Source organism: Aspergillus undulatus, assembly GCF_047715775.1.
Source record: "Aspergillus undulatus strain CBS 261.88 unplaced genomic scaffold BDV17scaffold_24, whole genome shotgun sequence".
Classification (NCBI taxonomy): domain Eukaryota; kingdom Fungi; phylum Ascomycota; class Eurotiomycetes; order Eurotiales; family Aspergillaceae; genus Aspergillus; species Aspergillus undulatus.
Window position 1 is genome coordinate 40,360 of NW_027396628.1, and position 26,410 is coordinate 66,769.

The 26,410-nt window shown below is 50.2% G+C and overlaps 10 protein-coding genes across 10 annotated transcripts; 4 read left to right on the plus strand and 6 right to left on the minus strand.

The window, feature by feature from the left end:
- Positions 1 to 1,100: 1,100 nt before the first annotated feature.
- On the minus strand, positions 1,101 to 2,070 carry BDV17DRAFT_291301 (SDR family oxidoreductase; the record flags this gene model as incomplete). Its single annotated transcript, XM_073762113.1, has 3 exons — positions 1,101 to 1,539; positions 1,598 to 1,723; positions 1,781 to 2,070. The coding sequence occupies 3 exons, from the start codon at positions 2,068 to 2,070 to the stop codon at positions 1,101 to 1,103; spliced, it is 855 nt and encodes a 284-aa protein (XP_073615504.1).
- Positions 2,071 to 4,528: 2,458 nt separating this feature from the next.
- BDV17DRAFT_87367 (UPF0187 domain membrane protein) lies at positions 4,529 to 6,780 on the plus strand. The gene is made up of 6 exons (XM_073765274.1): positions 4,529 to 4,995; positions 5,057 to 5,204; positions 5,257 to 5,341; positions 5,401 to 5,526; positions 5,575 to 5,924; positions 5,972 to 6,780. Exons 1-6 carry the CDS (start codon positions 4,735 to 4,737, stop codon positions 6,502 to 6,504), a joined length of 1,503 nt encoding a protein of 500 aa, XP_073615505.1. The 5' UTR covers positions 4,529 to 4,734; the 3' UTR covers positions 6,505 to 6,780.
- On the minus strand, positions 6,697 to 7,446 carry BDV17DRAFT_87499 (uncharacterized protein). Its single transcript, XM_073765276.1, has one exon. The coding sequence runs from the start codon at positions 7,340 to 7,342 to the stop codon at positions 6,890 to 6,892; it is 453 nt and encodes a 150-aa protein (XP_073615506.1). The 5' UTR covers positions 7,343 to 7,446; the 3' UTR covers positions 6,697 to 6,889.
- BDV17DRAFT_87498 (uncharacterized protein) lies at positions 7,447 to 8,232 on the minus strand. The gene is made up of 2 exons (XM_073765275.1): positions 7,953 to 8,232; positions 7,447 to 7,899 (listed from the first exon to the last, which is right to left on the minus strand). Exons 1-2 carry the CDS (start codon positions 8,048 to 8,050, stop codon positions 7,551 to 7,553), a joined length of 447 nt encoding a protein of 148 aa, XP_073615507.1. The 5' UTR covers positions 8,051 to 8,232; the 3' UTR covers positions 7,447 to 7,550.
- BDV17DRAFT_87526 (DUF167 domain-containing protein) lies at positions 8,149 to 8,819 on the minus strand. The gene is made up of 2 exons (XM_073765277.1): positions 8,494 to 8,819; positions 8,149 to 8,405 (listed from the first exon to the last, which is right to left on the minus strand). Exons 1-2 carry the CDS (start codon positions 8,725 to 8,727, stop codon positions 8,247 to 8,249), a joined length of 393 nt encoding a protein of 130 aa, XP_073615508.1. The 5' UTR covers positions 8,728 to 8,819; the 3' UTR covers positions 8,149 to 8,246.
- Positions 8,820 to 9,003: 184 nt separating this feature from the next.
- Positions 9,004 to 9,567, plus strand: BDV17DRAFT_263243 (uncharacterized protein). Its single transcript, XM_073757879.1, has 3 exons — positions 9,004 to 9,196; positions 9,257 to 9,477; positions 9,533 to 9,567. The coding sequence occupies exons 1-2, from the start codon at positions 9,191 to 9,193 to the stop codon at positions 9,407 to 9,409; spliced, it is 159 nt and encodes a 52-aa protein (XP_073615509.1). The 5' UTR covers positions 9,004 to 9,190; the 3' UTR covers positions 9,410 to 9,477; positions 9,533 to 9,567.
- A 2,929-nt stretch (positions 9,568 to 12,496) lies between these two features.
- Positions 12,497 to 13,863, plus strand: BDV17DRAFT_291305 (uncharacterized protein; the record flags this gene model as incomplete). Its single annotated transcript, XM_073762114.1, has 2 exons — positions 12,497 to 12,566; positions 12,617 to 13,863. The coding sequence occupies 2 exons, from the start codon at positions 12,497 to 12,499 to the stop codon at positions 13,861 to 13,863; spliced, it is 1,317 nt and encodes a 438-aa protein (XP_073615510.1).
- Positions 13,864 to 14,590: 727 nt separating this feature from the next.
- Positions 14,591 to 16,391, minus strand: BDV17DRAFT_263247 (glutathione synthase). Its single transcript, XM_073757880.1, has 2 exons — positions 15,964 to 16,391; positions 14,591 to 15,868 (listed from the first exon to the last, which is right to left on the minus strand). The coding sequence occupies exons 1-2, from the start codon at positions 16,263 to 16,265 to the stop codon at positions 14,614 to 14,616; spliced, it is 1,557 nt and encodes a 518-aa protein (XP_073615511.1). The 5' UTR covers positions 16,266 to 16,391; the 3' UTR covers positions 14,591 to 14,613.
- A 204-nt stretch (positions 16,392 to 16,595) lies between these two features.
- On the plus strand, positions 16,596 to 22,976 carry BDV17DRAFT_263249 (putative SNF2 family helicase/ATPase). Its single transcript, XM_073757881.1, has 2 exons — positions 16,596 to 19,885; positions 19,944 to 22,976. Exons 1-2 carry the CDS (start codon positions 16,995 to 16,997, stop codon positions 22,501 to 22,503), a joined length of 5,451 nt encoding a protein of 1,816 aa, XP_073615512.1. The 5' UTR covers positions 16,596 to 16,994; the 3' UTR covers positions 22,504 to 22,976.
- Positions 22,977 to 23,038: 62 nt separating this feature from the next.
- Positions 23,039 to 26,159, minus strand: BDV17DRAFT_87688 (DEAD/DEAH box helicase). Its single transcript, XM_073765278.1, has 3 exons — positions 25,634 to 26,159; positions 24,239 to 25,581; positions 23,039 to 24,184 (listed from the first exon to the last, which is right to left on the minus strand). Exons 1-3 carry the CDS (start codon positions 26,138 to 26,140, stop codon positions 23,209 to 23,211), a joined length of 2,826 nt encoding a protein of 941 aa, XP_073615513.1. The 5' UTR covers positions 26,141 to 26,159; the 3' UTR covers positions 23,039 to 23,208.
- Between the last annotated feature and the right edge of the window lie 251 nt (positions 26,160 to 26,410).

Consider the following 26,410-nt stretch of genomic DNA (forward strand, 5'->3'; position numbering starts at 1 on the left):
AAGAGAATTGTGGCTCGCGCGGCTTTCGGTAGTTTCAAGGCTTAGTGCTGGGGAACTTCTGGGGGAGGGTAGAGGGGGCCACCAAGCCTAACGGTATTTAGCTCAGGCTAATTTTCAAGGCTAAAGGGTGGATGGCGGATGCGCACTGACGGATGTCACCAACAACTCTCTTGACGCTACCCTGTACGGAGTACGCACTTCTGAGGCTGTTCTGAACACGATCAACGATTTCTTGACCTCAAAATATCGATTGTGGAAGAAGCACAAAAAGCTTAAAGCATGGATGGCTTGAATATTCGGCCTCTCGGTACTCAAACAGGCACTTCTACACATCCACAGATTGTGCTTGTTGCTCTCGGGGCAACTCTATCGCATCTTGGCGACATTTCCAAGAATTACCGCATACTAGAAGGACTACCCTACATGTCGAGCACCTCATCCAGTGTGGAATTTTCGCCCAGCTCTGGTGGCGGACTGGCGCTCTTGTTGCTCAGCACTTCCAGCAGTGGCGCTTACTCAAGCACAGCGCCTCGTGGTTGTCTCAAGGTTCACGTTCCCTCTTCGAATAACGTCATTCAATAACCAGCGGGCAATTATTCGGTGTTCACTGATCCATCAGGCCGGTACTAGACCTGGCTCTTGAGGGCCCCATCGGACATGCGGCGATTCTGTCCCGGCTCCCGGTCGATCATGGGTCCATAATCTCCTTTGCTTATTTTTAAGCACACAGTTTTTTACTGTTTCCGGTATGTCGCGATTAGCAGATGTTGAAGCTGAGATCCGGATCCTCCCATTGCCTTGATGAGTCGTTGCGTGAGGAAGATTCGAGCCACGGCCTGGACTTTACAGCTCGCGCGATCGGCCTACTCGCATGCCGCGAAATTATCAGTCGGGCATTCATTTGCAAAATTGACCAATTTTTATTCTTTCACCAGCCTACGTGTGGTAGTAAGGTGAAGACAATGACGGAATGACTCTATTTGTCGTGCTGGTTCGTGGTATAACCATTTTACCCTCTGGCTATGATTATTATGGGAGTACCATCAAGGTAAGTGCTCTTACAAAAATGTTAATCAGATCAATGTCTATTTCTAATACATTCAATCGGCATCAGTACTATTGGCAACTGACCTAGTAGCTTCCAAATCCTTCTGCAGTTGCCCAATTTTAGTCTCCAGCGCAGCGACACAGTCCGGTCCCAGAGGCAGACGAAGATAGTCATGGTCCGTGTTCGCGGCTTGAACGATAGCCCTTGCCGCTTTATCGGGGTCTCCTTTGAGGAATTCCGAAGCATCTGTCCAGCCCCTAGCTATATTGACCATCTGCTCGACCTCCGTACCCTTATAGCCCTCACTGAAGCCATTCTCGAGATAGGTAGGGGTAAGCACTCGGCTCGCGAAGGACGTTTTGAATGCCCCCGGCTCCACGATGAGGACTTTAATGCCAAGGTCCTTGACTTCGTATGAGAGTGCTTCATGCATCGCCTCGATGGCGAATTTACTGGCGGAGTAGATGCCGCGACTAGGTCGGGCTATGAACCTGTTGTTTGCAATCAGTCAGACGTGGGAGTCGAGGAGGCTAGGAGGTATGAACCTACCCAGCGCCACTACTAATAAGAATAACTTGACCAGAGCTTTTCGCACGCAGGACTGGCAAACACGCCCGAACAGCCCTTAGAGAACCATAGAAGTTGACCTCCATCTGAGCACGAACATCGCTCTCACTACGCACCAGGTTAGTGCCGTCCGAAGTACAGTCACGATATAAACGGACCATTTACCTAGTATCCTCAACGCCGCCTATGAAAGCATAACCCGCATTATTCACCAAAACATCCACATCATGCTCCTGGGCGCACTTGGCGAACGCTTCATATGCATCCTCCGCGCCAGGATCCAGCTCAACCCAAATCCCACCTTTGACGGAGAACTCAGGAAATGCCTCCTTTGCCTTCTCGACATCGCGTGTAGTACCGATGACCTTGTGTTTGGATTCAAGGGCAGCGAGAGCAAGCGATCTTCCTAGGCCGGAGGAGGCGCCGGTGATTAGCCAGGTACTAGGAGTGGCCATATTATTCGTTCGTCGTTGTTATCATTGGATTTAAGGTTCACCATGAGGTAGGTACTTCTTATATAAACATAATATAGCGATGCCAAAGTGCTCGAACCACTACCAACAAGAAAGTATAGACACCGGAGATAGCTGTTTATCTCCTTTTAAGGTAAGCCTGAATCCCGAGCACGTGAAGGAATTGAATGTAAGCCCTAAAGAACCGGATATTGAAGTAAGCAAGATCCGTAGCTGAAAGCTTAAAACTGGGCTTGAGCCTTGTAAAGTGGGTGGTGGATGTTCGTTTTGTGGTGTTGACATCCTAGATGATATCTCCGTTCTAGCTTGGGCTGATGGCAGTAGCGAATCATTCAGCTGTGTTCCCGATGTGCCTCTTGTTTCCTTGGCTCTGGGGTCTGCAGGCTCACTCGATCGATTACGCTATCTGGTGTTTGAGGTTATGGACTTCAGGTCGCAGTTAACGCTGAGGTGTGCCAAGTGTGGGTGTCTACCGAAAATATATACATCGGACGGTGGCTTGGCGAACGAAGGCACATAGAAGTAATTTACTGCCATCTGAAGGGCAAACGAGAGTTCAGGCTCCCGTCCAATCAAGCCGGAAATATCCACTTGCATGAAGATGACCGAGCTTTCAGATGGGTGAGTTCGATCTGTAAACTAGATTGGAGGTGGGAGCCTGTGATAATTCGGGGTATCCCAGGTCTCGGCTTACTCGCATCAAATTGCCTATTTACCGCGAAACATATGATAGAAGCCCTAAGATGCGTCGACTCCTGAGGCTGAGACTTGCCTTTGGACCCCATTTTGCGTGTAACCTGCAGTGATAAAAGGAGTACGGTTTGTGCATTCTTCCGCCATCTGCCAAGCATCTACATCGCGTGAGCCATTCTCATTAATTTTCCCAGGTTAAACCCCAATTTTTGAATGAGTACCATCGATCTTTGATCGGTTTGGGAATCAAGATTTGCCGATGGTTGATCTGATCCTGGCTGGGGAACCCTAGGATCGCCGATGAATGATCTTGGTCCGGGCGTGCTTCATTATTATGTACAAGTACAACCAGCGGACACTTTCATGCGGAAGATCTTGCCTCGAGTGGTAGTCGAGTCCGTCGGGCGACGAGGTTCAGTACAATTGATGAAATCTGGTGTTGACCATGACCCTGAAAAGAGCTATGTTCCAAGTTGCAGCAGAGATGTGTATATGGGAATGGGGGTATAGACTCCGTAGAAGCGAAGCGGTGGTGGCCTTTTATACCCTTGGCGTAAAGAGGAGCTTCGAGCTCAACCCGACGCGGAGTTCAACGCGCTGAAGAACGGAGAGATACTGAAGGGTGCTCCAGCATTGGACAGGATCAGAGTGGAAAATTATTTTCAACTGGTCACGTCAGCGACGTTGAATTTGACTGCCGAACGTTCGGCCCCAAGTACTAATGTGATCGTTCAGGAAGTCATCTGCGGGGTACGGAGTACGGAGCAGACTCGTCTTAGCTGAGCGTGAGCTGAGTAGTCTGACGGGCGCAAAATGCAACAGTCCAAGGTCGGTCAACTTCTCTGCACAGGCGTCTAGCCACTGGCGTTCAACCTCCGCGCTGTACCCCTGAACGGCCAAGTGGTGCCTCGCGGAGGGCCAACCATCCATGAGACGCGAGGACGTGTGGTGAAACAGCCATTGGCGTTTCCCGTCGTGTCAGTTATTTGCCGTCCCCCTGCCGCGTCCTGGTGGGTTCTCGGGCACGCCGCCACTTCCTCAGCAACCTGGACCACCAAGTGTTTTGTTGGACACTGACGGGAAAGAACTGTTCGTGATCATAGGAATGCATAAGGGATTATCATTATTCTCCGAAGCGACAAGAGATTGTCGAACGAATCTCAATTCTCGATTCAATAAGTTTGCAAGAATAAAACAGGGTTCAAACTATTGCGCAGATCGCGCACAGGAGAGGAACCGGCACGAGTCATGGTTTCGCAGAAATTGAACAGCGCTCCAGCGCTCAACAACGCGCTCTGAGCTGGCGATGGATCGTGTTTCAGGCCTCAGCCACTCAAAGTCTGGAGTGCTCTGGATTGGCAACTGCTGGCCAATGGCGAGGGCATGCGAAATAAGACGGATCCTCCCGCTTGGCTCTGGGCACTTTGTCGCCGTTAGATTGCAACCAGGGGCCCGGCTGTCAACTGACTCCAATCCCAGGGACCCTCGGGTTCAGCCGTGGCTGTCCCAAGGTTCCTCTCTTGTGTGTGTCATTGACTAGTCCTCTGGGTGTCTTTGTGAAGGCTAGGCCGAGAGAACAGCACCTGAAAGACTGCGTTTTTGCCGTTTCTTTGTCCTTTATAATATGACTAAGTGGCGTTCATCGAGCAGAATCTAGAATATCTAAAATAGCTCTCAAGTCCCGATCCCAAGCGCTGACCAGTGACCTGGCTGTGCAATCCACCATCTTGCCGTAGATCTCTGCTCCTTCTCTTCTCTTCGCCCCCAGATTCTTCCCTTTCTCACGCTCTTCCTTTTCCCTGTCCGTTAATTATTAATCTATCATTTGACCAAATTCTTTCGTTTTTGTCTTTCGGACTTTCGTTCTTTCACATTCTGTCTTGGACGCTCTCTGGTTAGACCGTCCTGACCCCAACAATCCTTCAACTTCATAATCTTTGATTCGCAACAAACATGGTCGACGGAGGAGGCGGTCACGCAGCTGCCCCAGCTGATGGAGGGGCCCACGCTGCCGCTCATGGCGATGGCCCTGCCCCGGTGCAGGCAGAGGTTCGCCATGGGAACAACGGCCAAGGAAACTATACCGGACCTCCTAGCGAAAAGAGCTCCAGACGCATTACCCCACGGCCCACCTTTTTAGAGAACCTCGCAGACTCCCGAGATACCCAGTTTATGCTCAATCGACGGGAGTCGGATGATTTCGATCGTTACTTTGTGAGTTGGAACAACTGGTTAAGGAACGAGAGTGTTAGTCTAACGGGTGTTTCTCTTCTAGCACGGCCCCAGAGACCTCGACAGACATTCAAAATGGCCAATCATGCTCCGAATGCATGGCAGTATCATGCCGAAGTTGATTCTCCCAATTGCTTTCGTCGCCGGCTGGTCTACCTTGATTACTTTAATTTCGCACTTTGTTCATGACAGTGGGTATCCGAGTCAACGAAATTCTCAACATCGCTGATCATGGTGGCATAGTCTCCGTCGATAATATCCTCCTCACTGTTCTCGGTTTCGTCGTTGGTTTGTCGCTGTCATTCCGAAGCTCCACTGCTTACGAGAGGTATGGAAGAATATTCTTTCGTGGTTGGCTTCCTGAATATATGACTGATTATCTTCAAGATGGGCAGATGGTCGGAAGTACTGGTCGTTGCTCATTCAAACGTCTCGCAACCTGTCTCGCACCATCTGGGTCAACACATCCGAGCGAGAAGGTGAAGAAGGAAAGGAGGACTTGTTGAGAAAGCTGTAAGCAATATATGTGTTACGGGTTTAAGCGGAATATTGACATACTAGGACCGCTATCAACCTTATCATCGCCTTCGCGGTGGCTCTGAAGCACAAGCTGCGGTTCGAACCCGATGTTGGATACGAAGACCTGGCAGGCCTGGTTGGGTATCTCGATACCTTTGCCAAGGATGCCCACAGCCGTGAAGTTCTGCAGCCTAGGCGAAGAACCATCTGGAAGGCGGCGGGTGAATATCTAGGTGTTTCATTTGCCGAGTCGAACCCAAGGAAACTCATCAAGCGCTCCAAGAAACCTTTGGGACACTTGCCCCTCGAGATCCTGAACTATATCTCGGCCTATATCGACTCTACCATCCACAACGGAACGCTCTCTATTAGTCTTCACCAATCGCAAGCCAGTATGTGGTGTTCCTCACTTGTTTTTGTTTCTTGACTAACCGTCCAGTCACCTACCTCGCTCAGATGAATGAAGTTGTTACCGGCACTGAGCGCGTCCTCGACACCCCGCTGCCAGCCGCCTACAGCATCGCAATCGCTCAAATTGCCTGGATCTACGTCCTGGTCCTTCCTTTCCAGCTGTACGACTCACTTGGCTGGGTTACCATCCCCGGCTCAATCGTTGCTGCATACATCATTCTCGGACTCGCGACCATTGGCAGCGAGATCGAGAACCCCTTCGGCCACGATGTCAACGATCTTCCTCTCGACACATACTGCAGACAGATTGCGCTCGAGATGGACATCGTCACCGCCCAGCCGGCACCCAGCGTCGATGATTTCGCCTCCCGTGAGGACAACTACGTCCTCTTCCCCCTCAGCACAGTTGGCCAGCCCAACTGGAAAGAGCGCAGTGTCGAGGACATTCGTGCGGCTTTGCGTGCGAAGGTTGTCGCTAACTGCACACCCAAGTCGGCATCAAATGCCTCAACGGTGATGGAGGAAGTCAGGACTAAGCTCCAGCAACAGGCATCGGTATGACATTCGCCAGGCCGTGGGGCTCTCAATGGAAAAAAGGTAAAATGGAAAATGTTTGGCAATTCAAGGGGAATTGAAATGCTCTTTTGCGTCGCAAGCATGGGGATCAGGCGTCTTCTCGGACATGTGAGCCTATTTAACTGTCATTTGCAAATATTTGGGGTTTGAAATTGCTTCTTTACTGTCGTTACCTGCAAGGCTTTTTTTGCCCGCTGCGAAAATATTGTACTTGGGCTTGTCTTTATTGTGACTCGAGGATTGTGTTGTATAAAATTGAGGGACAAATTGCGATCATATTATCTTTGTCAGGTTCCTTTCGAGCTTCATTTGTCCAGGTCCGTTCCTGCGTCATCAAGCATCAGGAAGAACCGAAGAACTTGTCCCTATTTTATGATAAGATAGCGACTCGCAAAAGCGATCGATCCCCATCACGTCGAGTCCACACTTCAGATCTCATACACAATACGCAACCCACGGTCCCAGTTGTTATATACCCACCGTCCTCAGAAGAGACACGATACCGGTTGCAAACATTCAGCCGTACAAATGTTATTCTAAGGGCGCCCAGTTTGTAAGAGGTCGTAGGTCGGTTTTTCGAGCCTTTCGAGATGTCTAGATGATAAACGGACAAAGGGGGCAAGTGCGATGCTCGCCGGACGAACCGGTCGCCCCTTTCTCGGGTTGGGGCAACTCGGTATTGCACAAGAAGGTGCGGAAGGTGCGATGGTCGGAGACCAGCTGGTGCCCGGTTGGACGCGCTTTCCATACAGAGTGGTCGTTCCTTGCTTCTTGGAAGTGGAAGATCGCTCCTTCCACAGATTGCGGCGCTCAAGTATTGCATAACGAAAGGCAGGTGCGACCGGAGCCCTGGTAGATTGCTCCTTCCAGTTCAGGTAAATTTTTTTTTTTTCTTTTCTCTCAACCGCGGTTGGAGACTGCTCATCCAAGGCAGGCGCGATATCACTGCGGCACTACATGATTTCCAGAGGACAGAGGCGATGCCAGCTCCGCGGTCTGTCCACTTAGCCCGATGCCTCAAATATCTCAGGTCACGACTCGAATAAGTCTGCTCCATCACCTCTCACCAGCGCATCGAGGAAGTTCCCCTTCGCGCAAACCCGCCATGCCACGCTACCCCCTGTATCATCCTGATCAGTACCCCCAATCCAGGAACTCACGGCGGCAACGACAGCAGAGCCATCATGGCGAGGTACACGAATCCATACGTATTTTTCCGTCGGCTGGGATTGGGATTGGGTTACAGAGAGGATGTCGATGGAGATGGAGGTTCCGTGGAGGCCGAGAAACTGGGTGAGCGCGGCTGTTAGGTGCGTGCGGGCTGTGAGGGGGTCGAGAGGAGCGGATTTTGTGGCGAGGGAGGTGTTTGGTTGGTGAATCCTGGTTTACTGGTTAGGGTGGGATTAATAGGGAGCTGGAGAGGGTGGACGTACAATTGGAGCTTAAGGTAGGTCCAAGGGGGGTTTCGCGCGGTGAAGCTGATGGTTTTGGGGGTGGAGACTTCGGGGGCCTTTCGTTTTGTCGAAGCCATTTTGCTGATTAAAGGGTCGAGCTGTCAATTGAAGGTAATTCTGGTGAGCTTTGCTCATAGCGTAAGCTGAGGTTGGTGCGATCGTAGTGTTGCGCTGAATTCGGAGGAAAAAAAAGGGTGGGAGATTTCCGTGATGTCACGGAGTGTTCCGCTTGTCAAAACAAAGAGCCGATTTGTATATCCAACGACAACGAATTTATTTCTTGATCAAGGCCTCCTGTAATTTTTGGGTAGCTTCCTGCAAAAACTCCTCTTCACTCTTCTTTCCGATGTCCATATCGGCAATTGAGGCGACCTTGTCGCGCGATTTCAGGCCATGGACAACACCAACGTCGGAATTTGCGACGCCAAAAACCTGAATTCTATTAGTTGAAGCGCTTAATGGGACTCAGTCCTCCATGCAGAAGGCGTAGATTCCTAGATTCTGGGAATTTTGGCACTACCTTTGCAAAGACACGGGCTACAGCCGCGTTTGCCTCACCGTCTCTAGGAACCGCAGCAACAGCGACATAAACTTGTTCTGGCCCTATCGCGGTGATGCCTTCTCGACTGCTAGACGCATTAGGTTTGACCCTGCACGCGATCTGAAGAGTATAGAGAGCAGCGAGATATTGGCTTTTCTGGTGAAATGTCGCAGTGGCTGTTCGAACAAGACGGAGCATAGGAGAGGATGGCATGTTATGATTTATCAGCAAACGTTTTGGCTGTGGCAGTAGTAGTGATACTGGTAGTAGGTAGTGCAGCCTTCTTACTAGGGTGGTGACTTTGCTGATTGAAGTCGAGCAAAAATGACACTGCAGAGTCCTGCTGGCCTCTGTGCTTGCTGATTCTGGTTTGGTTGACAGTTGGAAGGGGCCGCGGATGTCCACCAGTGATCATGTCCGCTCAATCAACAAGTCACCTTCATCCAAGTTCCCTCAACATTTCTACCCATATAGGTATGTTCACACATCGATATTATCTGTTGACTTTGATGCACTGAGCTTTGTCGGGAATAATTCAACAACCTCATTCAAAGCTCAAAAAACGTGTTAGCCGTTTGGCCATTTCATATGAAGCTGATCAACCACTAATTAATCAATACCTTTTGAACCCTTCTTGAACACTTTCTTCAGTAGAAACCCACAATCTGCTGAAAATATGCAAGTATTCTACCTCCAGACCCGTTTCCCAGAGCGCCTTCATGAATTGTTAACGTGAATTCAGGATTCTACAAATCCAGACCCCGAAATTTTACTGTGCTATTCACCATTCAAAGCATGCTACTTTTTAGCGGCAAATTCTGCAGGCATAAATATGGCCATCAAGCCCGGAGACTGGGACTTGCTTCTGCCTTCTCTTCAACTCATCCGAAATTGACATTGAGGGGTTCATGTCTGTCTGCTGGGACTTCCCACGCCGCAACTGCTTTTTACAGGGTCCTTCTGGTAAGAACGCCAACTCTCCTGGCTTTGCTTTGTTGGACCCTAACATGACTATCAGCAGTCTGTTTCTGAGGCTGTTTCTGTAGTTTATGTGCCTTGCGAGTTCTAAAGCATTAAGTTGTCTCTGTCCATCGAATTTTGCACTATTCCAGACCCTTTTGGACTAGTACTGCTTCTCAACAAAAGCTCGTGGAAAAGAAGCGGGCATTTGCTTCAGCAACGCTAGATTTTCCAAGAGGTCCCTATCAGCACCAGTGACAGGGTTATTGCTCATTCTGGTAAGCAGTTTTGCGGCCGTCTTGGGGTTCATGAGGTTGCTCACCTGTTTGCTAGTCCATATATGTAGGTCACGCTGACGACCCAGGCTGGGCTGATGAGCCAAAGATTTTGGCTCCTACAACTGGGCCTGTTTTTAGTTCCCCCGACATCTCCAACATCATTTATAGACGCCCAGCGCTCAACAGAGTGCTCGAGGATTACAACTTGATATGGCACAACACTTCTCAACCGCGCTGGAGTTTGTGTAATTTCCCCAACGTTCTGTACCAGATCCGGCCGCCCCCGCAACGAATGCACTTGACTGAGCCTGCTCAAATGGGTATGTACCGAATGCGGTCCTCCCCCCCCCCAGCGTGTCAAGCCCCGGGGCTCTAGCGTGTGCTGGGTCCCGGGCGTGGTGTGGGTGGATATGTCCACTATTTCGCCTGCCTGCCAGCTAAATATCGTCCATGGTGGAAGGATGGCGTCTTGAAGCGTGGTATCGTCTCGACCCTCGTATTACCGGCCAAGATATTATCAACCGAGTCAATCCCTATTTCAGATACCAGATATCGCAAACCATCATTGATGATCGCCGCAGGTACTTCCGTCAACATTTCAATGTTACGTGCTGGGAATTTGAACTCGAGAACAATGACCATATAATCCGCCAACTACTCGGAAAAGGCATTGATCGCCAGCTCAACAGTACGCGAGGTCTTACTCCTGGGTTGATGTCCATGGAACTGGGAGAACAAGGCGGTCATGTCGAGCTGCCCCCACGTCATATACTTCGACCTATGATTACCACTGGGTCTGCCGCTTACGGCCTTCGGATCTATCCTCTCAAGCAAAACACTCAGAGTCTTCACTCCATGCCGGGAGAAATCTGTTTCAGAGTTGAGATACCTATGATGATGGTGTCGTCGAACGCATACTATGGACATGTGTCTGACGATCCGCAAAATTGTGGGTTCCAAGTTCCAGTCCCAGTTCCCGATGGCCAACACTATCCTCAGATAATGCCTTTGGACCATGTTACTCTGTACCTCCCGGTCCCTGAATCCCAGGCAATGGCTATTCCCTGACCCAAGTCCCAACAGTGCATCAGGCGCCGGTGGTAGCGCATCCTCTTTCTGGGCCCGGCGTCTCATTGCATTAGCCTGTGGAAGCTCATCAGCAACCGCGGAAACGAGCCGCTTCACAACACATTTCGAGGTACCACTTCATAATCGTCGCTGCTTCACTTTTGCACTGCTGACTTTTTTATGTTCAGTCAGCGCCACTCTAGGGTAAAGATGAAAGAACGGAGTATCACTACTATCACCTGTCTCGCATATTTTGAATGATACAGTGGCCTAAAATATTGTTGGTTGAGCCTTATCATGCAGCTCTGGCTGCTTGTTGTGTTTCTCACTTGGTTTGGTTTCTTGTTGGTTACTTGGGCATGGTCTACTAATCACCATTGGTTGTTGCTGACATCGAAATCGTGTACTTAACTTGTTTTATCTATGTTTGAACGGTATCTTTTAGCTATAGGTAACAAAACAACAAAAAATTAATAGGAATAAACATAAAAAGAAGATGGTTTTCCCCCAAAATCTGTGATTTGTACTTAGAGCTCAAGCAATGAGCCTGCACTGAATAGCCACACAGTGTTGAGGAGGTAGCAAAATAATGGTCAATCTCACTTCACTGAGCACGTAATGACTTGCCCGGGCGTTGTCGAAAGAGGAAGCTACTACACCAGTGGACGTCCGGGGCCCGTGACCCCCGAACCTTTTGACCCCTCAGTGACTGGAAGTAGAGTCCAGTGTCCTTCTTGCCCCTTCCAGAGCTGAGGCGTCAAGACCCCTCACAGTGCCTCGCGACAACAAGACTGGAACCGGGGGTGGGCCATGGTCAAGACAATGGGCCAGATGAGTGTCATCAATAGAACTATTGTCAGGAACCGCCCCTCTTCTTTTGTCCTGGACGAATGAATAGGAACGGCTGACACTCAAGGAGTCTGAACTGCAGGAACTATCGCCATTGTCGCCCCAAGCCAGCCTATGAGCGACGTCCCTCCTGCGCCAGGCCCCATAATGAAACCTCTCACTCCCCCGTCCATGTGGCTAGAGACATGACTTGCGGCGGGACTCGGCCAAGGAGCATAAGTGTTGGTGGAGGCCGCGCAGAGGAAGAACGCCTGTTCGCGATGCTTCACCAAGGGCAAACATGGGCATTGTGGGCCTCGTCTTGAAGCGCAAACTCGCCTCTACTCCACGAGAACAGAGAGCAAGTGCATGGGATTCTATATGAGTGCATGAGCTCGCATCCGAGTCTCGCCCGTAGCATGAGAGCACCCGACGCAGGCGGCTGGCGGCCAAATGAGTGAATATTCATTCGCTGCGTTTTCCAAGTTTCCACCCCTCGACCTTCGCCCGATTCGGACTCAAGGCCAACCTCCCCAATTGTTCGTCGATAAGAACAAAAGAACACTAGAGATTGCCAATAGGTCAATGGGAGGATGGCTTCTCTTGTCTCGTTTCTCTCTTTGCTTCTCCTTTGGTGTCTTCTTCTTCACTGCTTCATTAAGTCGCTTTCGCTACCCCTCTTTCGCCTCAATTGTCTTCTCGCTGCTACTCTGAGTGAGACCTACCTTTGGAAACGATTGTTCATCGGTCTTTCAAGTGAAGAGCGAAGGTATGCTCGCGAGCTGCTTTCTTCGGTGCAGTCGTCACTCGGATGCCATTGCTAACGCAGGCTATCCAGACAAACCACAATGATTGGAAGCGTCAGAGTCTCTAAGTACCGTTCGAACTTCTCACAGCGGCCGACTGGAACTCGTCAAAGTGAGTTATCCTTTTCTTTCTACTTGAACACGGCTGCTAACCTCCTGCAGAAAGACCGCCTCCTCGGCAGGATAGCCCTAACGCGAAAGACCCGCGCAACGTCACCTCGTACCACCCAGACCAAGCCGACTGGTCCTGGACAAACCTTCCAGATATCCTCTATCAACTAAATCCACCAGAAAATGAGGAGCGGCGCAGCGATCCGGCATACATGTCAGAACCTATTCATGGAAAACGGCTGCGAAATCTCCCCATCTTACCAGACAATATCTCCTCCACCGTTGAGGAGTTTCGCGTTGAAGCATGGCAACGCATGGACCCTCGTATATCTCTCGATGATATAACTTCTCGTATGCATCCTGACTTCCGGATCAAGAACAACGCGCTGCAGCAGCGAGGCGTGCGCTTCCGGCAGGCTTTCAACATCAAAGCTTGGCGCTCGGGCAATAGACGCAGCGCAGAGCTTGAGGATGTGATTCGGCGGAGAATGCACAAGGCTGGCTTGGATTTCCACTCAAACTCAACTCGTGGAATCACTCCTGGTCTTATCGATCCCAAAGCTGGCGAGGCCGGTGGACGCATTCCGCTGCCAAACAGTTGGAGTAGGAAAGTTACTGCCTACGCAATCAAGCTCAAGGACACCAAGATGCTTCCAGCCCCCGCAGATACCGAATCCTCTGTCGATGGTTCCGAAATTCTGCCTACAGCGTCAGAGGCCCCTGCATCTGAGCATTCTGAAAAATCCGAAGACGCCAACTATGAACTTGAACCTGAAGTGGTCGAGCATACTCACGAGTTTGTGAAATACGACGAAGAGCAAAGCCAACCCGAGGGCGCTCTTCCCACAATCCGAGGCACTATACCCGACGAGGAACTCCCAGACTCAGTAGGGATGTATGAACTAGACCTACGCCAGGGCTACAGATACCCAATGCCACAGCTCAAAGTCGAGTCTGAAGATCTGCCCCTTATGTTCAATCAAGACAGACTTGATTGGAGGGGAAGATCTTGGTCTCCCAGCTCAGCAATCTCGCTTCATGCTTTTTGCCATTTGCCTTGCTTTCAGAATTTCCCTCCATATCCTGAAGAGTCTCTCGATTACATCGCTCCTCACTTTGCTGAACGCAGCAAGCTTCAGACTCCGACTAAAGACATTTTCCCGAGCGTCGAGCCTGTTCAGCTTGACATGATTCCCGAGGAACTGCAAAAGAATACGTTTGACTATGCACTGGCAGAGATCGCCAAAAATGAGCTCCACTTGTGCGAAATGCCCTATGATCGCAACCTCACCGCGTGATTAGATGCAAAGTCGCGTTATCTATGATTCTGATCGCGGATACCCATTCATCCTCATTCTCATCATCATGCCTCTACGACAAGCTGGTCTTGTGTCATATCCTGTACCAGTATCCCTCCCTATTCCTCCACCTTTCTTTCTTACTTATCTCTTGTACACTATGTTATGGTACGGACATACCGAATTCTCGCGGCAGCGCTCCGGCGTGGCCTAATCGAGTCTGTACACTAAGACTTTTCTTTCTTTTCTTTGCTTTCTTTTCGGAGTATTTCGTCTGACAGTCGGAATATGATGCGGCGTTGCTTGGTTTATTTTTCGGCCTACTCAGGGAAGAACTGTTGGCGTTTCGTAATTAGCCCTAGTGATGGCACTTCTTCCAGATTCATGCCTCACAATGTACAAACCAAGAGGTGTACAATAGATTGCGATATGATATGGTGCAATCAAGGATCTTTCGGGCTTTGTGATTGATTTCTTGTTATCTTCCTAGTGATACGGTATCATTGTTCAATGGATTTTCTTTGAAGGACGCTGATCTTCGGAACGTTTTTGCGTAGCGTAACCCTAACTTATGCTCCCTGCAAGACGAAGTATCTTGGCGGCAACTTAAACCAGACGACTGCTGAATAAAATGTATTACAATGCTAGCTACAAAACTGATCTATATGAAAAGAGAACAAAATGAGAAATTCTATTGAAATGAACCGATATATACCAGCTCTACAACCTCACCGCAACGCAACCACCCATCTAAAACAGCACAACGCTATCTAAACTCGAGAACCCCGTCGCCACACCGCCCTCATTAACACCCTCCGCCTTCGTCCGCATCAACCACCCACCCTGCTCATTATGGTGAACCTTCCCATCCTTCTGATCCCACAGAATCGTACCATAGATACCTAGCTCGCCGATAACACCACCACTCAGTACCTCGCCATCGCTGCGAAGCGCGACATTCTTCGCAGCCTTGGGCGGGTGGATCAGTTCCATTAGAATCCAGCGTTTCCACTCGTTCTCGGGAATTGAGTTTAGGAAGTCCGGGATGGCGGACTTGTAGATGTTGTTGCCGCCTCCTTCGCGCTGGGGTTTTAGCACGTGGTTTTCGGCGGTGGATGGGTTGAGGGCGAGGTCGCGGCCTTTGCCGGTTGAGGAGAGGTCGTATTGCGGCGCGAAGGTTGCGCGGAGACGAGAGATTGTGGAGTCGTCGGTGTTTGTATCGGACAGGAAGGACTTGAGGTGGTCGGGTCCTGTGGGTGTTGCGAGGACTTGCTGGACGATTTTGGAGCCGGAGAGTTGGTTCAGGACTGAAGGGCATTTTATGGCCGCTGAGCGCTCGAGGTGTGTTCGCGCTTCCCACTCACGGGAGGATTTATAGTCTGTTGGGGCGTAGAAGGCGCGGAGGTAGACGGTTGTTACTTCGAACTGCGTGGTTGAGGCGTGCGGTGGGGTGTAGATGAGGGGGCGGGAGGGGTTGGAGTCGGGGATGGTGGTGTGGTTTAGGATTTCGGAGCTTAGGATTCGGAAGGTTGGGATCTTGTGGACCTTTGTGAGTTGTCGTGAGAGAGCTAGTTGGTCGAAGATGTTCCTTTCGCCCTCTTGGACAACGAACAGGATGCATATTGGGAGCTGAGGTTGCGACTTAGAGGCTCCGTATGCGGCATGCGCTCTTGCCAGACCTGCAGATAACACCTCCACTGCGGTGTTCTCCGGAATCGCGCCTGGCCTCAACAGAGAGTGTGGCGGGTACGCAATGGGATGTCCTGGAGGCGAGTCTAGGAGCTCGGAATGCAAGGATGCCACTCGTGATGACAATCCGCCAAACGACGAGGAGATCGTGTTAAACTCCACTTGTTTCAACTCGGGAGTCGCAGAGTCTGACGGGGTGTGTGCCATATAGTCGGACCGGAATAGACCAAGAGAAAGCGTCTGAGCGTAGCCTTCTTTCTGAACGGCGAGGTGTACTTTCCAGAGATTCGAAACGAAGTCGTCCACGTCAATGAGACTATAGCGAACGCAATGTTTAGTCCAGTTTCTATAACCTTATAGGGTACAAATAGATCAAATAAAAGCGAGAAGTATCATAGTGATCACTCTTACTCTTCCATGATTTTGCCAATCCATCCTTCATTGCATGTTATCGCGGCATAGAGCTTATTGTACACGGTTTGCAGAGCCTTCGCTTCTTCGAAACAAGTCCGCGGGAAAGGGCTGGGAAACAATGTCACCGGCGCATTTGTCGCAAGCACACCGTGAGGGTCAGACTCCTTTGAGACAAATGCAGGCGCAGGCCTGACCTGAAGGCCATTTTGTGTCGCCCAGTCCTTGACTGTCTTCACCAAGAACTCCTTCTGTGCGGGGTTCAAGGCGGGCGGGTAATCTTGGTAGACTGAGTCCGTCATGGCGAGTTTATTTCAATTGGCAGCGAATATTATGATAGAGCCTGCCAGACAAGATGAGAGTCAGAATGCAAGAAGTTCTTGACCCAGCTCTTTCTCCGGTAGATCATCCCCTCACCATGGAGGGGTCTTTGCGATTAGTAATCAATGGCGTTAACTATCTCCATTATCTCCAGAGTCAGTAGACCGGTAAGCGGTGAAGAGCCCATCATGTGACGGTCAGTCTACTTAGTCAGCGCCTTTCGGGGCGCGCGACGCTAAAAACGAGTCTACCCGACCTGCGACCTGTTATCGCCATTATCATCACCGCCTGCGGAAAGAGCTGCTTACCGCCCTGGCTACCGGCAGAAAGAGATATCGAAGATCATGCGGTCGCGCTATACAGAGAACGCGTTGATCTCGCATCCACTCTATACACTCGAATAGGAGAGGCCGCCATGTGAGCTTTTACGCTCGGGTGTCTTTTCCTTAATATCACTTTTCTTGCCAGTCTTTTTAGCGGAACATCCGCCCTAATATTTCTCTCAAGCGTTCGTCAGCTCTTTCTGTGTCCGCCGATTCTGCTCACTTTCCCCTTCACCTTCCTTATCGCCATCACGCACGCGCCTGCCTTTTTACGAAAACCACACTACGCGTTTCTCTCCGTAATCGCAGCTCTTTTTGCACAATGACAGCTTCAAATAAACCGGTTATCTGACTGAACAATTGTCAAAACTGTCCGTCGCCTTCATCATGCAAACCAACAGCTCAGACCCTCTCGACTGGACGGTCGATGAGGTAGTGAGCTTTCTATGTCACAATCCAGAAACACCATGGTCTTATTCGAATTCGAAAGCCTCGCGACCAAATCCTACTTTCTTTGAGCCTGCACTTCGAGACAATGACGTTACGGGCGAGGTGCTTCTACGGGATGTAAATAAGGAAGCATTGCGTGATGATCTGGGCCTTAAATCATTGGGTCAACGCAGCTCAATGATGCAGGCCATCCGCTTCCTGCAACAGCGCTCACAGAAGTTCCAAGGTTTCAAAGCTGAAGATACCTCTCTGCTGCCATCGCCGTTAGAAGTCCCACCGCAACCCCCCCTTCCTCCCAAGTTCACCAGTCCCCGCCAATCGCCCGCTCAGCATAAGAGCTTACTTCCTTCAACCGGAGCAAGTCATCCTGGATTGAATGAGTCTTTCACTATGGCTGTCACAAGCCGTCGAAAGCTGGATGAAGTTGAGACTGAAAGTGTGGATATTCCTGCTCAAGACCGTTCAGACGCCGATCCCAAAGGTTCCCCTCAAGAGTCGGCTGCTAAACTGGATATCAATATTATCCGTCCCCATGAGCAGATTGTTGTGGATAGTCATGGCAGAAAGAGGCGCAGGCTTAACCTGGGTTCTTCTGTTGAGGTCCAGAGCAAAGTCTCGTCGGAAAACACCAGTGATGTTGATACAAAGGACTGGTATATGGGCCCGGATGACCTTACCGTGGAAGAAGTCTTTTATGCCTCCGATCCAGAAGGGGATGACCAGTCATTCACGTTACTGCCCTCCATACTTCCCGCCGCTCAGCGTGCTTTTGTCAATGACCGTCTCAAGTATTTTTTCCAACAACTGCCTATCGATTTATCTTCTGATCAAGAACAAACTCAGCGTGCTGTAGTTCCCTACAAGGCTTCACTTGCGAAGTCGAGCAACAACGCCTTTTTCACGCTATACAAAGCCAAGGGGGGTGCGGTCAGTGCCAGCAAGGAAAGACTACACGACTGGCCATACTTCGGAAATCAACTAAAGTCAGATGAACAGCTGAAGTCATCGGACCCATTATCCCATTTGCTTCACAAATATCCAGTCGAAGAAGATGCTGAGCATGCATACCCCCTCTACGGAGACTCAGGATCCGAAGGCGAATTTGATGAGGACACTTGGCGAGAGATTGAGGATGAGCGTAGCGACCCAACGCCTAGAAACCTTGAACCTGTTGAAGTTGATTCTGTGATAAGCCATTGCATCTTTGAATATGAGAATCAATGGCGCGAAACTCGACTGCCAAAAGAGGAGTACAAAGCACGAAACTTATGGCTAGTCGCTCGAAGGAGGAGAAATGTCAACCAGGAGATTAAGTCTATGGCAAAAGACATCTCGTTGTTGGAAACTCGGCTGCGAAAACTGGAAGACAAACTACGTGAGAATGAGTACACTACGAAAGAAGAGCTCCGCACGCAATGTCAGTGCTTAGAACCAACTGTTTTCGAGATCCAAAAGCAGAAATGGCGTATCTCAGTGTTGGAACAACAAACATGCCCGCCGAAAGTTGCCGCGCCTCGCCAACCTCAATGTCCGCATAAACCGAAGGTCGAAGACGAAGAATCACTCGACACAGAGTCTGATTTTATCGAAGAAGACCCTCTCGACGGTTTCATTGATGACACCGGTGCAGTCGATTTGCACCAAATTGAACAACCACCAGCGAGCTCCTCGTCGTCTGATGGAGACGATGATATTATCAGTGTTTCTGGCACGAGGCGTAGAACAAGAGGCCGCGCCGCACCCCCAGTCTTTGCGTCTAGTAGCCGTTCTCCTTCTTCCTCCCCGCCTCGTGCTCGCCTTTTCAAGGAAAAGCCTGAAGTCATCGACCTTACCATGGAAGCATCCGAACCTGAGGATCTTGAGATAGAGACGCCGCCTCTCAACCCCGTGGGATCTGCGAAATCCAAGTTTCAGGACAATGATGTACCAGGGATAGGTACCTCAATGTCTCCGCCACCTAGTCTTACCTCGGCAGACGGCAGCGTCCAAGTGAAATCAGAAAATGAAGCACGCTCATCGATGCCACATATTGACGACATGGATGAAATCCTGTCATTGGACTGGGTATTGCTTGAAGAGCGTAAGGACCGTCGCAGGTTGCTGGCGAAGATCATCGGGACCCTTCCAGACAAAGAGCGAAACGATTTGTCAGAAAATATTCCTGAATATCAGTTCTCTCGGCTTAAGAACCTAGTAAGGAGAGCACTACAATCTGTGTTCAAAGGTTTCACGACAATAACAGGTACGGACGCTTTCGAAAACAGTTTGATCATGAGAACAGCCGCAATGTATGTCTCGTGGGTGAACTGCATTCGCATTGTGAGTCAAGGCATCAAGAAGCATGATGTAGCGAGCGCTCTCGAAGATCTTGAAGATAGAAAGAGTCAGGGGTTTGATGCGTACTATGAGGAGCTCATCAAACGGCTAGCAGCCTGCCGAGAATGGAGGCGAGAAACTGACGCTTCTGCGCCAGAACACGATCTGGAGCCTGCGGATACGCCTCGCCGAAAGCGGAAAAGAGAGGTCAAGGAGAGTCAATTGGCAAAGATGAATCAAGAAAACGCCCAAATTCGGGTTGCAAAACAAGCGAAGCAGAAGAGGAAGCTGGCGAAGAGACTTCAGAGCATGGGTCTAAGCAACGATAATCCTAGCCATCAGGCAGTCAGCTTCAAGGAACCTGTCATTTATCTAAATGCCCATATCGGCCAACGCGTGAAGCCTCATCAATTGGAAGGCATTCAGTTTATGTGGCGGGAACTCATCGAGGACAAGAATCAAGAAGGATGTCTCTTAGCTCACACGATGGGATTGGGCAAAACAATGCAGGTGTAAGTTTGTTGCCCAAGCTCTTACAGGTTTAATACTAATTTTTCCTGTTTCAACAAGTATATCGTTGCTCACAACAATCTTTACAGCTGCCGCTTCTTCTGACCCTAAAGTCAGACAACAGATTCCTGAGAACTTCCGTCAGCCACAGGTTTTGATTCTCTGCCCATCATCCTTGATCGAAAATTGGCATGATGAATTCATCACGTGGTCTCCGGAACTTGCACCAATGGTGAGGCAAGTTGTAGCGGCTGACAGTCTAAGGGCGCGTTTGGACGAGGTCTCCGCTTGGTATCGAGAAGGCGGAGTTCTTCTGATCAGCTACAACATTTTTCAAGCGTGGATTATCAACCATGAGTCTAAGAAGCGGCCCAAACCCCTGTCAGATGATGTTCATCAAAATGTTAAGCGTTGGCTCCTCGAAGGACCCAGCATCATCATCGCCGACGAAGCACACAAGATGAAGAACCCTACCTCTAAAACCTCAGTGGCAGCCATGCAATTTCACTCCAAGAGTCGTATTGCTTTGACAGGTTCTCCCCTTGCAAATAATCTGCGTGACTATTATACTATGGTCAACTGGATTTCCGAGGATTACCTCGGCACACTAGTGGAGTTCAAAGCGAGCTACATCGAGCCTATCGAAGAGGGTCTCTATGCTGACAGTTCCTACGGTGAAAGGCGGAAGTCTCTCATGAAGCTTCAAGTCCTCAAGCGAATACTGGAACCGAAGATCAATCGTGCCGACATCACAGTCCTCGAAGGAGATCTGCCGCCCAAGGTAGAGTTTGTTCTGACTGTTCCTCTGACGCGGCTGCAGAAAGCCGCATACGACTCCTATGCAGCGTTTGTGTTGCGAGGACAACATGGAGACGTTGAGCAAGCTCAATTATGGTCGTGGCTAGGGATCCTGGGGCTGTGCTGCAATCACCCAGCATGCTTTAGGGATAAGCTGGTCAATCGCGCACAAGATGCCTCCAAAATAGCTCGAAAAATGGGTGGCGACAATCAAGTCATTCCCGGTGATGAGTCTATTGAGAAAGCTCAGATCCCGGATCTGGGAACTCTCGTCGCTGAACAGCAAAGGTTTTTTTCTACGGTGCCTGATTTGAGGGCTACAGAGCTTTCGGCGCGGGCGGAAATTGCAAGCAAGCTGATAGATGAATCTATTGCAGCTGGCGATAAAGTCTTGATTTTCTCCCAGAGCTTACCGACGCTTAATTACCTCGAAGATCTCTTGAAAGCATCCAAACGCCGATACTCGCGCTTAGACGGGTCAACGCCAATCGGAAACAGACAAGCGGCCACAAAGCAGTTCAACTCGGCCTCTGATAAGCAGGTCTACCTCATCTCCACTCGAGCAGGTGGACTTGGCCTGAATATTCCGGGTGCAAATCGCGTCATCATCTTTGACTTCTCCTTCAGCCCAATTTGGGAGGAGCAGGCTGTCGGGCGCGCATACCGCATGGGTCAGCGCAAGCCAGTGTTTGTATATCGCTTCCTTGCCGGCGGAACATTTGAAGAGATCATACATGACAAAGCGATATTCAAGACTGAACTCTCTGTTCGCGTCGTGGATAAAAAGAGCACTGTTCGATCTGCGCGCAAGAAACCGGGCGATTATTTGTTTCCAGCCAAAGAAGTTGCTCAGAAAGACATCTCAGAGTACATTGGCAGGGACAAGCAGGTTTTGGACAAGATCCTTCGTGAAGACCAAGAAAAGACGGCGGAAGAACGCTTGATTCGCGACATCAAGCTCACACAGACTTTCATGCCGGACGCAAATGATAAGCTCACGGAAGACGAACAGAGAAGCGTGCAGCAAGAGTACGACGACCAGAACCTGCGGCGCACAGACCCTGAGGCGTACCAGAAAAGACTATCGGAGCGACAGATGCAACTGATGCAGCAGCAACATGCTGCACTCTCGTCTGCGCCATTTGCAATATCCGTGGCTCATGGAGTTTATCAACCTTCGAGGCCCATGAATGGCAATGGCGTATATCCAGTCCAGCAAAATGTCCAAACATTCATTCCACAGAGTGCACACAATAGTGGTCCACCTGCTCTTGCGCCTGCAACAATCGCTTCTTTGCCTGCAAGCTCCCACTCAAATGCAAACGCGGCATTTCCATTCCTAGCTCACATGCAACCTCCAATTATCGGGATGAACAAACTCGCTCAGGCGCAGGACAAGCCGCAAGTCTCCTTCCAGCCCCTGCAGGTTGAGAAACCAATCGTTCAAACTCAGCCAAACCGCCGTCCAAATGAGGTTTCGCAGCGGCCGCAAGCAGTTTCGGCGGGACAGGGCTCCGCGCCAAGAATGGGTGTATTTAATGATGGCCCTCGTCTACAGACGTCCTCCAATCATAGGGTTGGGTCGGAGCCTCTGAAACCAAATTCGCCGAACATCAGTACTCCGAGACCAGAGACAGTGCAGCAAGAAACTTCACTCAGGGGCCAATCAGCGCCACTTCAGCTACAAGAGAATTCCCAACCTGAAAATGGCCAAGAAACCTCCGCCGAGGCTCAGTTGCAGCAACCACCTGCAGCTGAAACGCCAAAACCCGTCCTGGGAGCGGAAGAGGAACAAGCAGGTAACGGCTGCAAGCAGCAGTGAGGTGGTACCGCAGTTAACTAACTGCAAACAGGTTGTGCCACTCTGTGATCATGTTCCATTTTCGATCTTCTTTACCCCGATTCTCGTTTTGTACATACTTTATTCATGTGAATATTTTATCCTTGCAATCTGACTAGATGGCTGGGTGCAGGCCACTGAAGCTATTCTTTCGAGCATTTGCGGTTCTCGGAGTTGAATGATCTGTTCCAGAGCTTCTCTCCCTTTTGTCCTTCTTAACAGCTTGCTCTATGACTGTTTGGGCTTGGGGCTACTGAGCTCTTGCTCGTTGTCTCTTCGTTTGTCCGCATTGTTCTAGCAAGGAATCGGCGTGACTTCTAGCATTTGCTCAATAGGCTGGCGTTTTACGTTTGATGGAATGAGATACCCGATATGATACACATGGTTGAATTTTATGCGCTGTTGCAATTACGATACCTTCGTCTATAGTACATAGCAAGGCATGCAACTATTACTTATGAATACAACCAACTCTTACTGTGATCTCTGGTCAATCTTTCTATTGTAACCCGTAAATATTAACAATATAAAATACCCGAAAGGTGTTTAGACATGTGAAGAATTGTAGAGTAGAAGAAGGAACGAAGATAACACCATCTCTTAGCCTCTTACACAGTAAGACAAGAGAGAAATGACCATATGAAACAGAAAAGTAGAAATTGGCGGCAGCCTCGAAAGGAAAAGAAATCAAGTCAAGAGCCTCTCCAAATCCGCCACGCGCGTCGCCCGATCGTCTACCTTCTTACTCGCCTTCTCCTTGAACGCCGTAGACATTAACTTCCTCTTCTGGTCCTGAATGCCCAGCACGCGGTCCTCAATACTATCCTCCATAACAAGCCGCCAAACAGTCGTCTCGCGAGTCTGTCCGAGCCTATAGACACGGTCCACGGCCTGGTCTTCGATCGCGGGAGCCCACCAGCTATCTGCAAGGACGGCCTGGTTCGCTGCGACGAGGTTCTGGCCGACGCTGCAGACGCTGAGACTTGCGAGGAGGACTGTGCAGCTGGGGTCTGTGGAGAAGCGGTGCGTTGCGTTGTCGCGGGCTAGAGAGGTCATTTTGCCGTCTATGCGGGCGAAGGAGATTCCTGCGTTGCGAAGGTGCGGCTCGACGAGATTGAGGAAGGATGTCCATTGGCTGAAGACGACGGTTTTTGTACCCTCTGTTCGGCCCTGCGCTGTGAGGATCTTGAGGAGGCCTTCGATTTTAGAAGAGGGGTTGTCCGGGTCCGCGTTGATGTCGTCGGCGCTCTCGCCTATGTCTGCAGCCGGCGCGACAAGGTAGGTGTTATCTTTGATTTTGGAGCGGCACAAGGGACATTTATGTTGTCCGTCTATAACCTGCTCGATGCAATCGCGGTCGAAGGCGTGGCCGCAGGCTGTTATTACCGGTTGGTCGGTGAGGATGTCCAGACATATTGGGCATGCCTCTTGGCTTTCAATGCGGATCTGGAGCATGTCTTGGAGGGCTTGAGTGTTTTCCGGCGTGAGGGGGACGACTTTGTGTGTGTCTAGGAGGTCAGCGAGCTTGTCGAGGCGGTTTTTGGTGAGAGCCCAGTGGTTGCAGACTTGGCGGAGGCGGAGGATGACTTCGAGGAGGTGAGAGTAGGTTGTGCTTGTGTTGTCTTTGTTTTTGAAGTCCATGAGCATGCCTTTGGCTTCTGACCTAGTTGGATGTTAGCGGGAAAGATATTGTTAGGGTTTTTAGAAAAATGCGTACTGGAACATCCCGTACTTCTCCTGCTCATGAGGATGGAACTTCATACGGAGAGTTCGATATGTGACGGGTGGCAGACGTAGGTTCACAAATCTCATGTCTTTTCTGCGACGCAGACAGATAGTGCTCATGAGTGCCTGTAGGAGCAAGCGAGAGTCTGGATCGTCAGACATAAGGGGCCGTATGAGAACACTGTTGAAGACAGCAAGATCCTCCAGTCCACCGGTGAGCCCCAAGAAGCGAATCTGAGAGTATAAGTCTTTGAGTGTGTTGATGATTGGCGTTCCTGTCAGGGACCAGCGAGAGTCAGCCCGAAGGGCACACGCCGCGATTGCACCCTTGGATCGTGGGTTCCGAATTGTATGTCCTTCGTCGAGAACGACACGGCGCCATTGGAGTGAGAATAGTCCTTTCTTGGTCGTAGCCTCGCTTTCCGGCTTATATTCCATTGCAAGAGCACCGTAACTTGTGACCACCACATCGTACTGGTCTAGGTTTGCAGCTCCTTTCTTCCCGGGACCATGGTAAATCAACACTCGCGGTGTTTTCTCGGGCTTGGTGTGATCTTGAATTTGATTTCTCCAGTTGCTCATTACACCGACAGGACATACAATCAGCGTTGTCTTGGACGACTTTGGCGTCTTTGGCGTAGAGTTTGACAGGATCAGGGAGATAACCTGAATTGTCTTGCCCAAACCCATATCGTCAGCCAGGATACCACCGCTAGCAAGAGGTGGCGGATTTTTCGTAGAGAAGTTCGTGGCGATGTTGGTGAATTTGTTATCCTGTCTCTTCCAAAGCTGTACCACATCGTTGAATGAAGGTTTGGGTAGCTGCGGGTCCTCCTTCTCAATCATCCAAGCCAGCCCCTGACGCTGATAGGGAAGGAGAGTAGTGGAAAGAGATGGTGGACTGTCAGCCATGGGCATACTCTCAAGGTCCGATTCCTTCAAGCCGAAGCTTTCAGCCACCTGGCCGATCTCACGGGGGTTGAAAGTACTGCTTTGGTTAATCAGTTCATCCAAGCTCTCCTCCCCAGGTAATTCCTCTCCAAGCGGCTGAGCAAGGTTGGCGTAGCCCAAGTTATTTGCAGCTTCCAACAGCTTCCCGGTGCGAGCCTTCTTCGCAGCCTCTTTCATGGCCTTCCCCCGTACCTTTTGCGCCTTCTTCTCTTCACGCTCAGCTTGTCTGAGGTGGTTCAGTGGCAGCTTATCCTCTGTCATCTTACGCTTCAACACTTCTCTTTGCTCAACTCCACTTGGACCGTATAGCTTTAGCACAATTGGGCAGTCGTATGCGCCAATTACGCCCGTCAGGATGCCTTCGACGAACAGGAGTCTGTTGTCCTACTGCAACTCAGTACGCCCAAGAAGATTCGACAATGAATGCTCTACTTACCAAGTAGTTGGCGAGCTTGCTAGCCATGTTGCGAGGAATGTGGCCGACCTGCGCTCCCATAACATTATCGACCCTGATAGCATTCCGATCATATTGATTATGTGGCTCCCGTTTCAAGACAACATGTTCTCCAATAGTGGCCTGGCCTCTATAGTAACGAACGCCGACAATTTTGGTGTTCAAGTCGCCATAGTGCATTTGTATAGCATCAAAGCTGTCGTCGACCACTTGGCTTCCGGCGACCAGTCCCGCAGCTTCATCATCATCTTCATCTCCCTCTAATTGGATCTGTGACGGCTGGCTGAGGGGTACAAACTCCGTAGCCTGGCCAAAGCGCTGTCCAGAGACTGATGGAAGCTGATTGAGAGGTACGTACTCTGTATCCTCGCCGAAATGCTGTCCAGAGAAATGTGGATACTTCGGTGCGGGATCTGGTGCGGCCTCATGAGCCTCATCAAGAGTAATGTCAACCTGCGGTAGATGTCTCTTTGCCGGTGGGACACCCATGATCCCTGAGAGAGGGCAGGGAGTCTAGATGCAGGACTTGCTTCTATGTAAACGCGTGGCGACGCCGATCGGGCGCCTAATCTCTTATCGGTAAGGAGCGGCCTGGAACTAGCTATATATGGCATAGCCCAAATCCTTTTACACCATACTGTATCGGGTATAGATTAAGAGCTGCAAATCGAGAGATGACGGAGGCGGTGAGCCCAATCAGCTTGTATGTAGGACTCACGTTCCATACAACTCTTTCGAAACAATTGACCATTGTGTTGT

Coding starts and splice junctions, on each gene's coding strand:
- BDV17DRAFT_87499 (XM_073765276.1), bottom strand. CDS start 7,342: ATGCAATACTTGAGCGCCGCAATCTGTGGAAGGAGCGATCTTCCACTT.
- BDV17DRAFT_87688 (XM_073765278.1), bottom strand. CDS start 26,140: ATGGGTGTCCCACCGGCAAAGAGACATCTACCGCAGGTTGACATTACT. Junction 25,582..25,633: donor GCAAGCTCGCCAACTACTTG/GTAAGTAGAGCA, acceptor GAGTTGCAGTAG/GACAACAGACTCCTGTTCGT. Junction 24,185..24,238: donor GAGAAGTACGGGATGTTCCA/GTACGCATTTTT, acceptor ACATCCAACTAG/GTCAGAAGCCAAAGGCATGC.
- BDV17DRAFT_263249 (XM_073757881.1), top strand. CDS start 16,995: ATGCAAACCAACAGCTCAGACCCTCTCGACTGGACGGTCGATGAGGTA. Junction 19,886..19,943: donor TTGGGCAAAACAATGCAGGT/GTAAGTTTGTTG, acceptor TGTTTCAACAAG/TATATCGTTGCTCACAACAA.
- BDV17DRAFT_87526 (XM_073765277.1), bottom strand. CDS start 8,727: ATGCCATCCTCTCCTATGCTCCGTCTTGTTCGAACAGCCACTGCGACA. Junction 8,406..8,493: donor TAGCCCGTGTCTTTGCAAAG/GTAGTGCCAAAA, acceptor AATAGAATTCAG/GTTTTTGGCGTCGCAAATTC.
- BDV17DRAFT_87498 (XM_073765275.1), bottom strand. CDS start 8,050: ATGGCTTCGACAAAACGAAAGGCCCCCGAAGTCTCCACCCCCAAAACC. Junction 7,900..7,952: donor ACCTACCTTAAGCTCCAATT/GTACGTCCACCC, acceptor CCAGTAAACCAG/GATTCACCAACCAAACACCT.
- BDV17DRAFT_263247 (XM_073757880.1), bottom strand. CDS start 16,265: ATGACGGACTCAGTCTACCAAGATTACCCGCCCGCCTTGAACCCCGCA. Junction 15,869..15,963: donor ATTGGCAAAATCATGGAAGA/GTAAGAGTGATC, acceptor CGTTCGCTATAG/TCTCATTGACGTGGACGACT.
- BDV17DRAFT_87367 (XM_073765274.1), top strand. CDS start 4,735: ATGGTCGACGGAGGAGGCGGTCACGCAGCTGCCCCAGCTGATGGAGGG. Junction 4,996..5,056: donor ATGATTTCGATCGTTACTTT/GTGAGTTGGAAC, acceptor TTTCTCTTCTAG/CACGGCCCCAGAGACCTCGA. Junction 5,342..5,400: donor AGCTCCACTGCTTACGAGAG/GTATGGAAGAAT, acceptor ATTATCTTCAAG/ATGGGCAGATGGTCGGAAGT.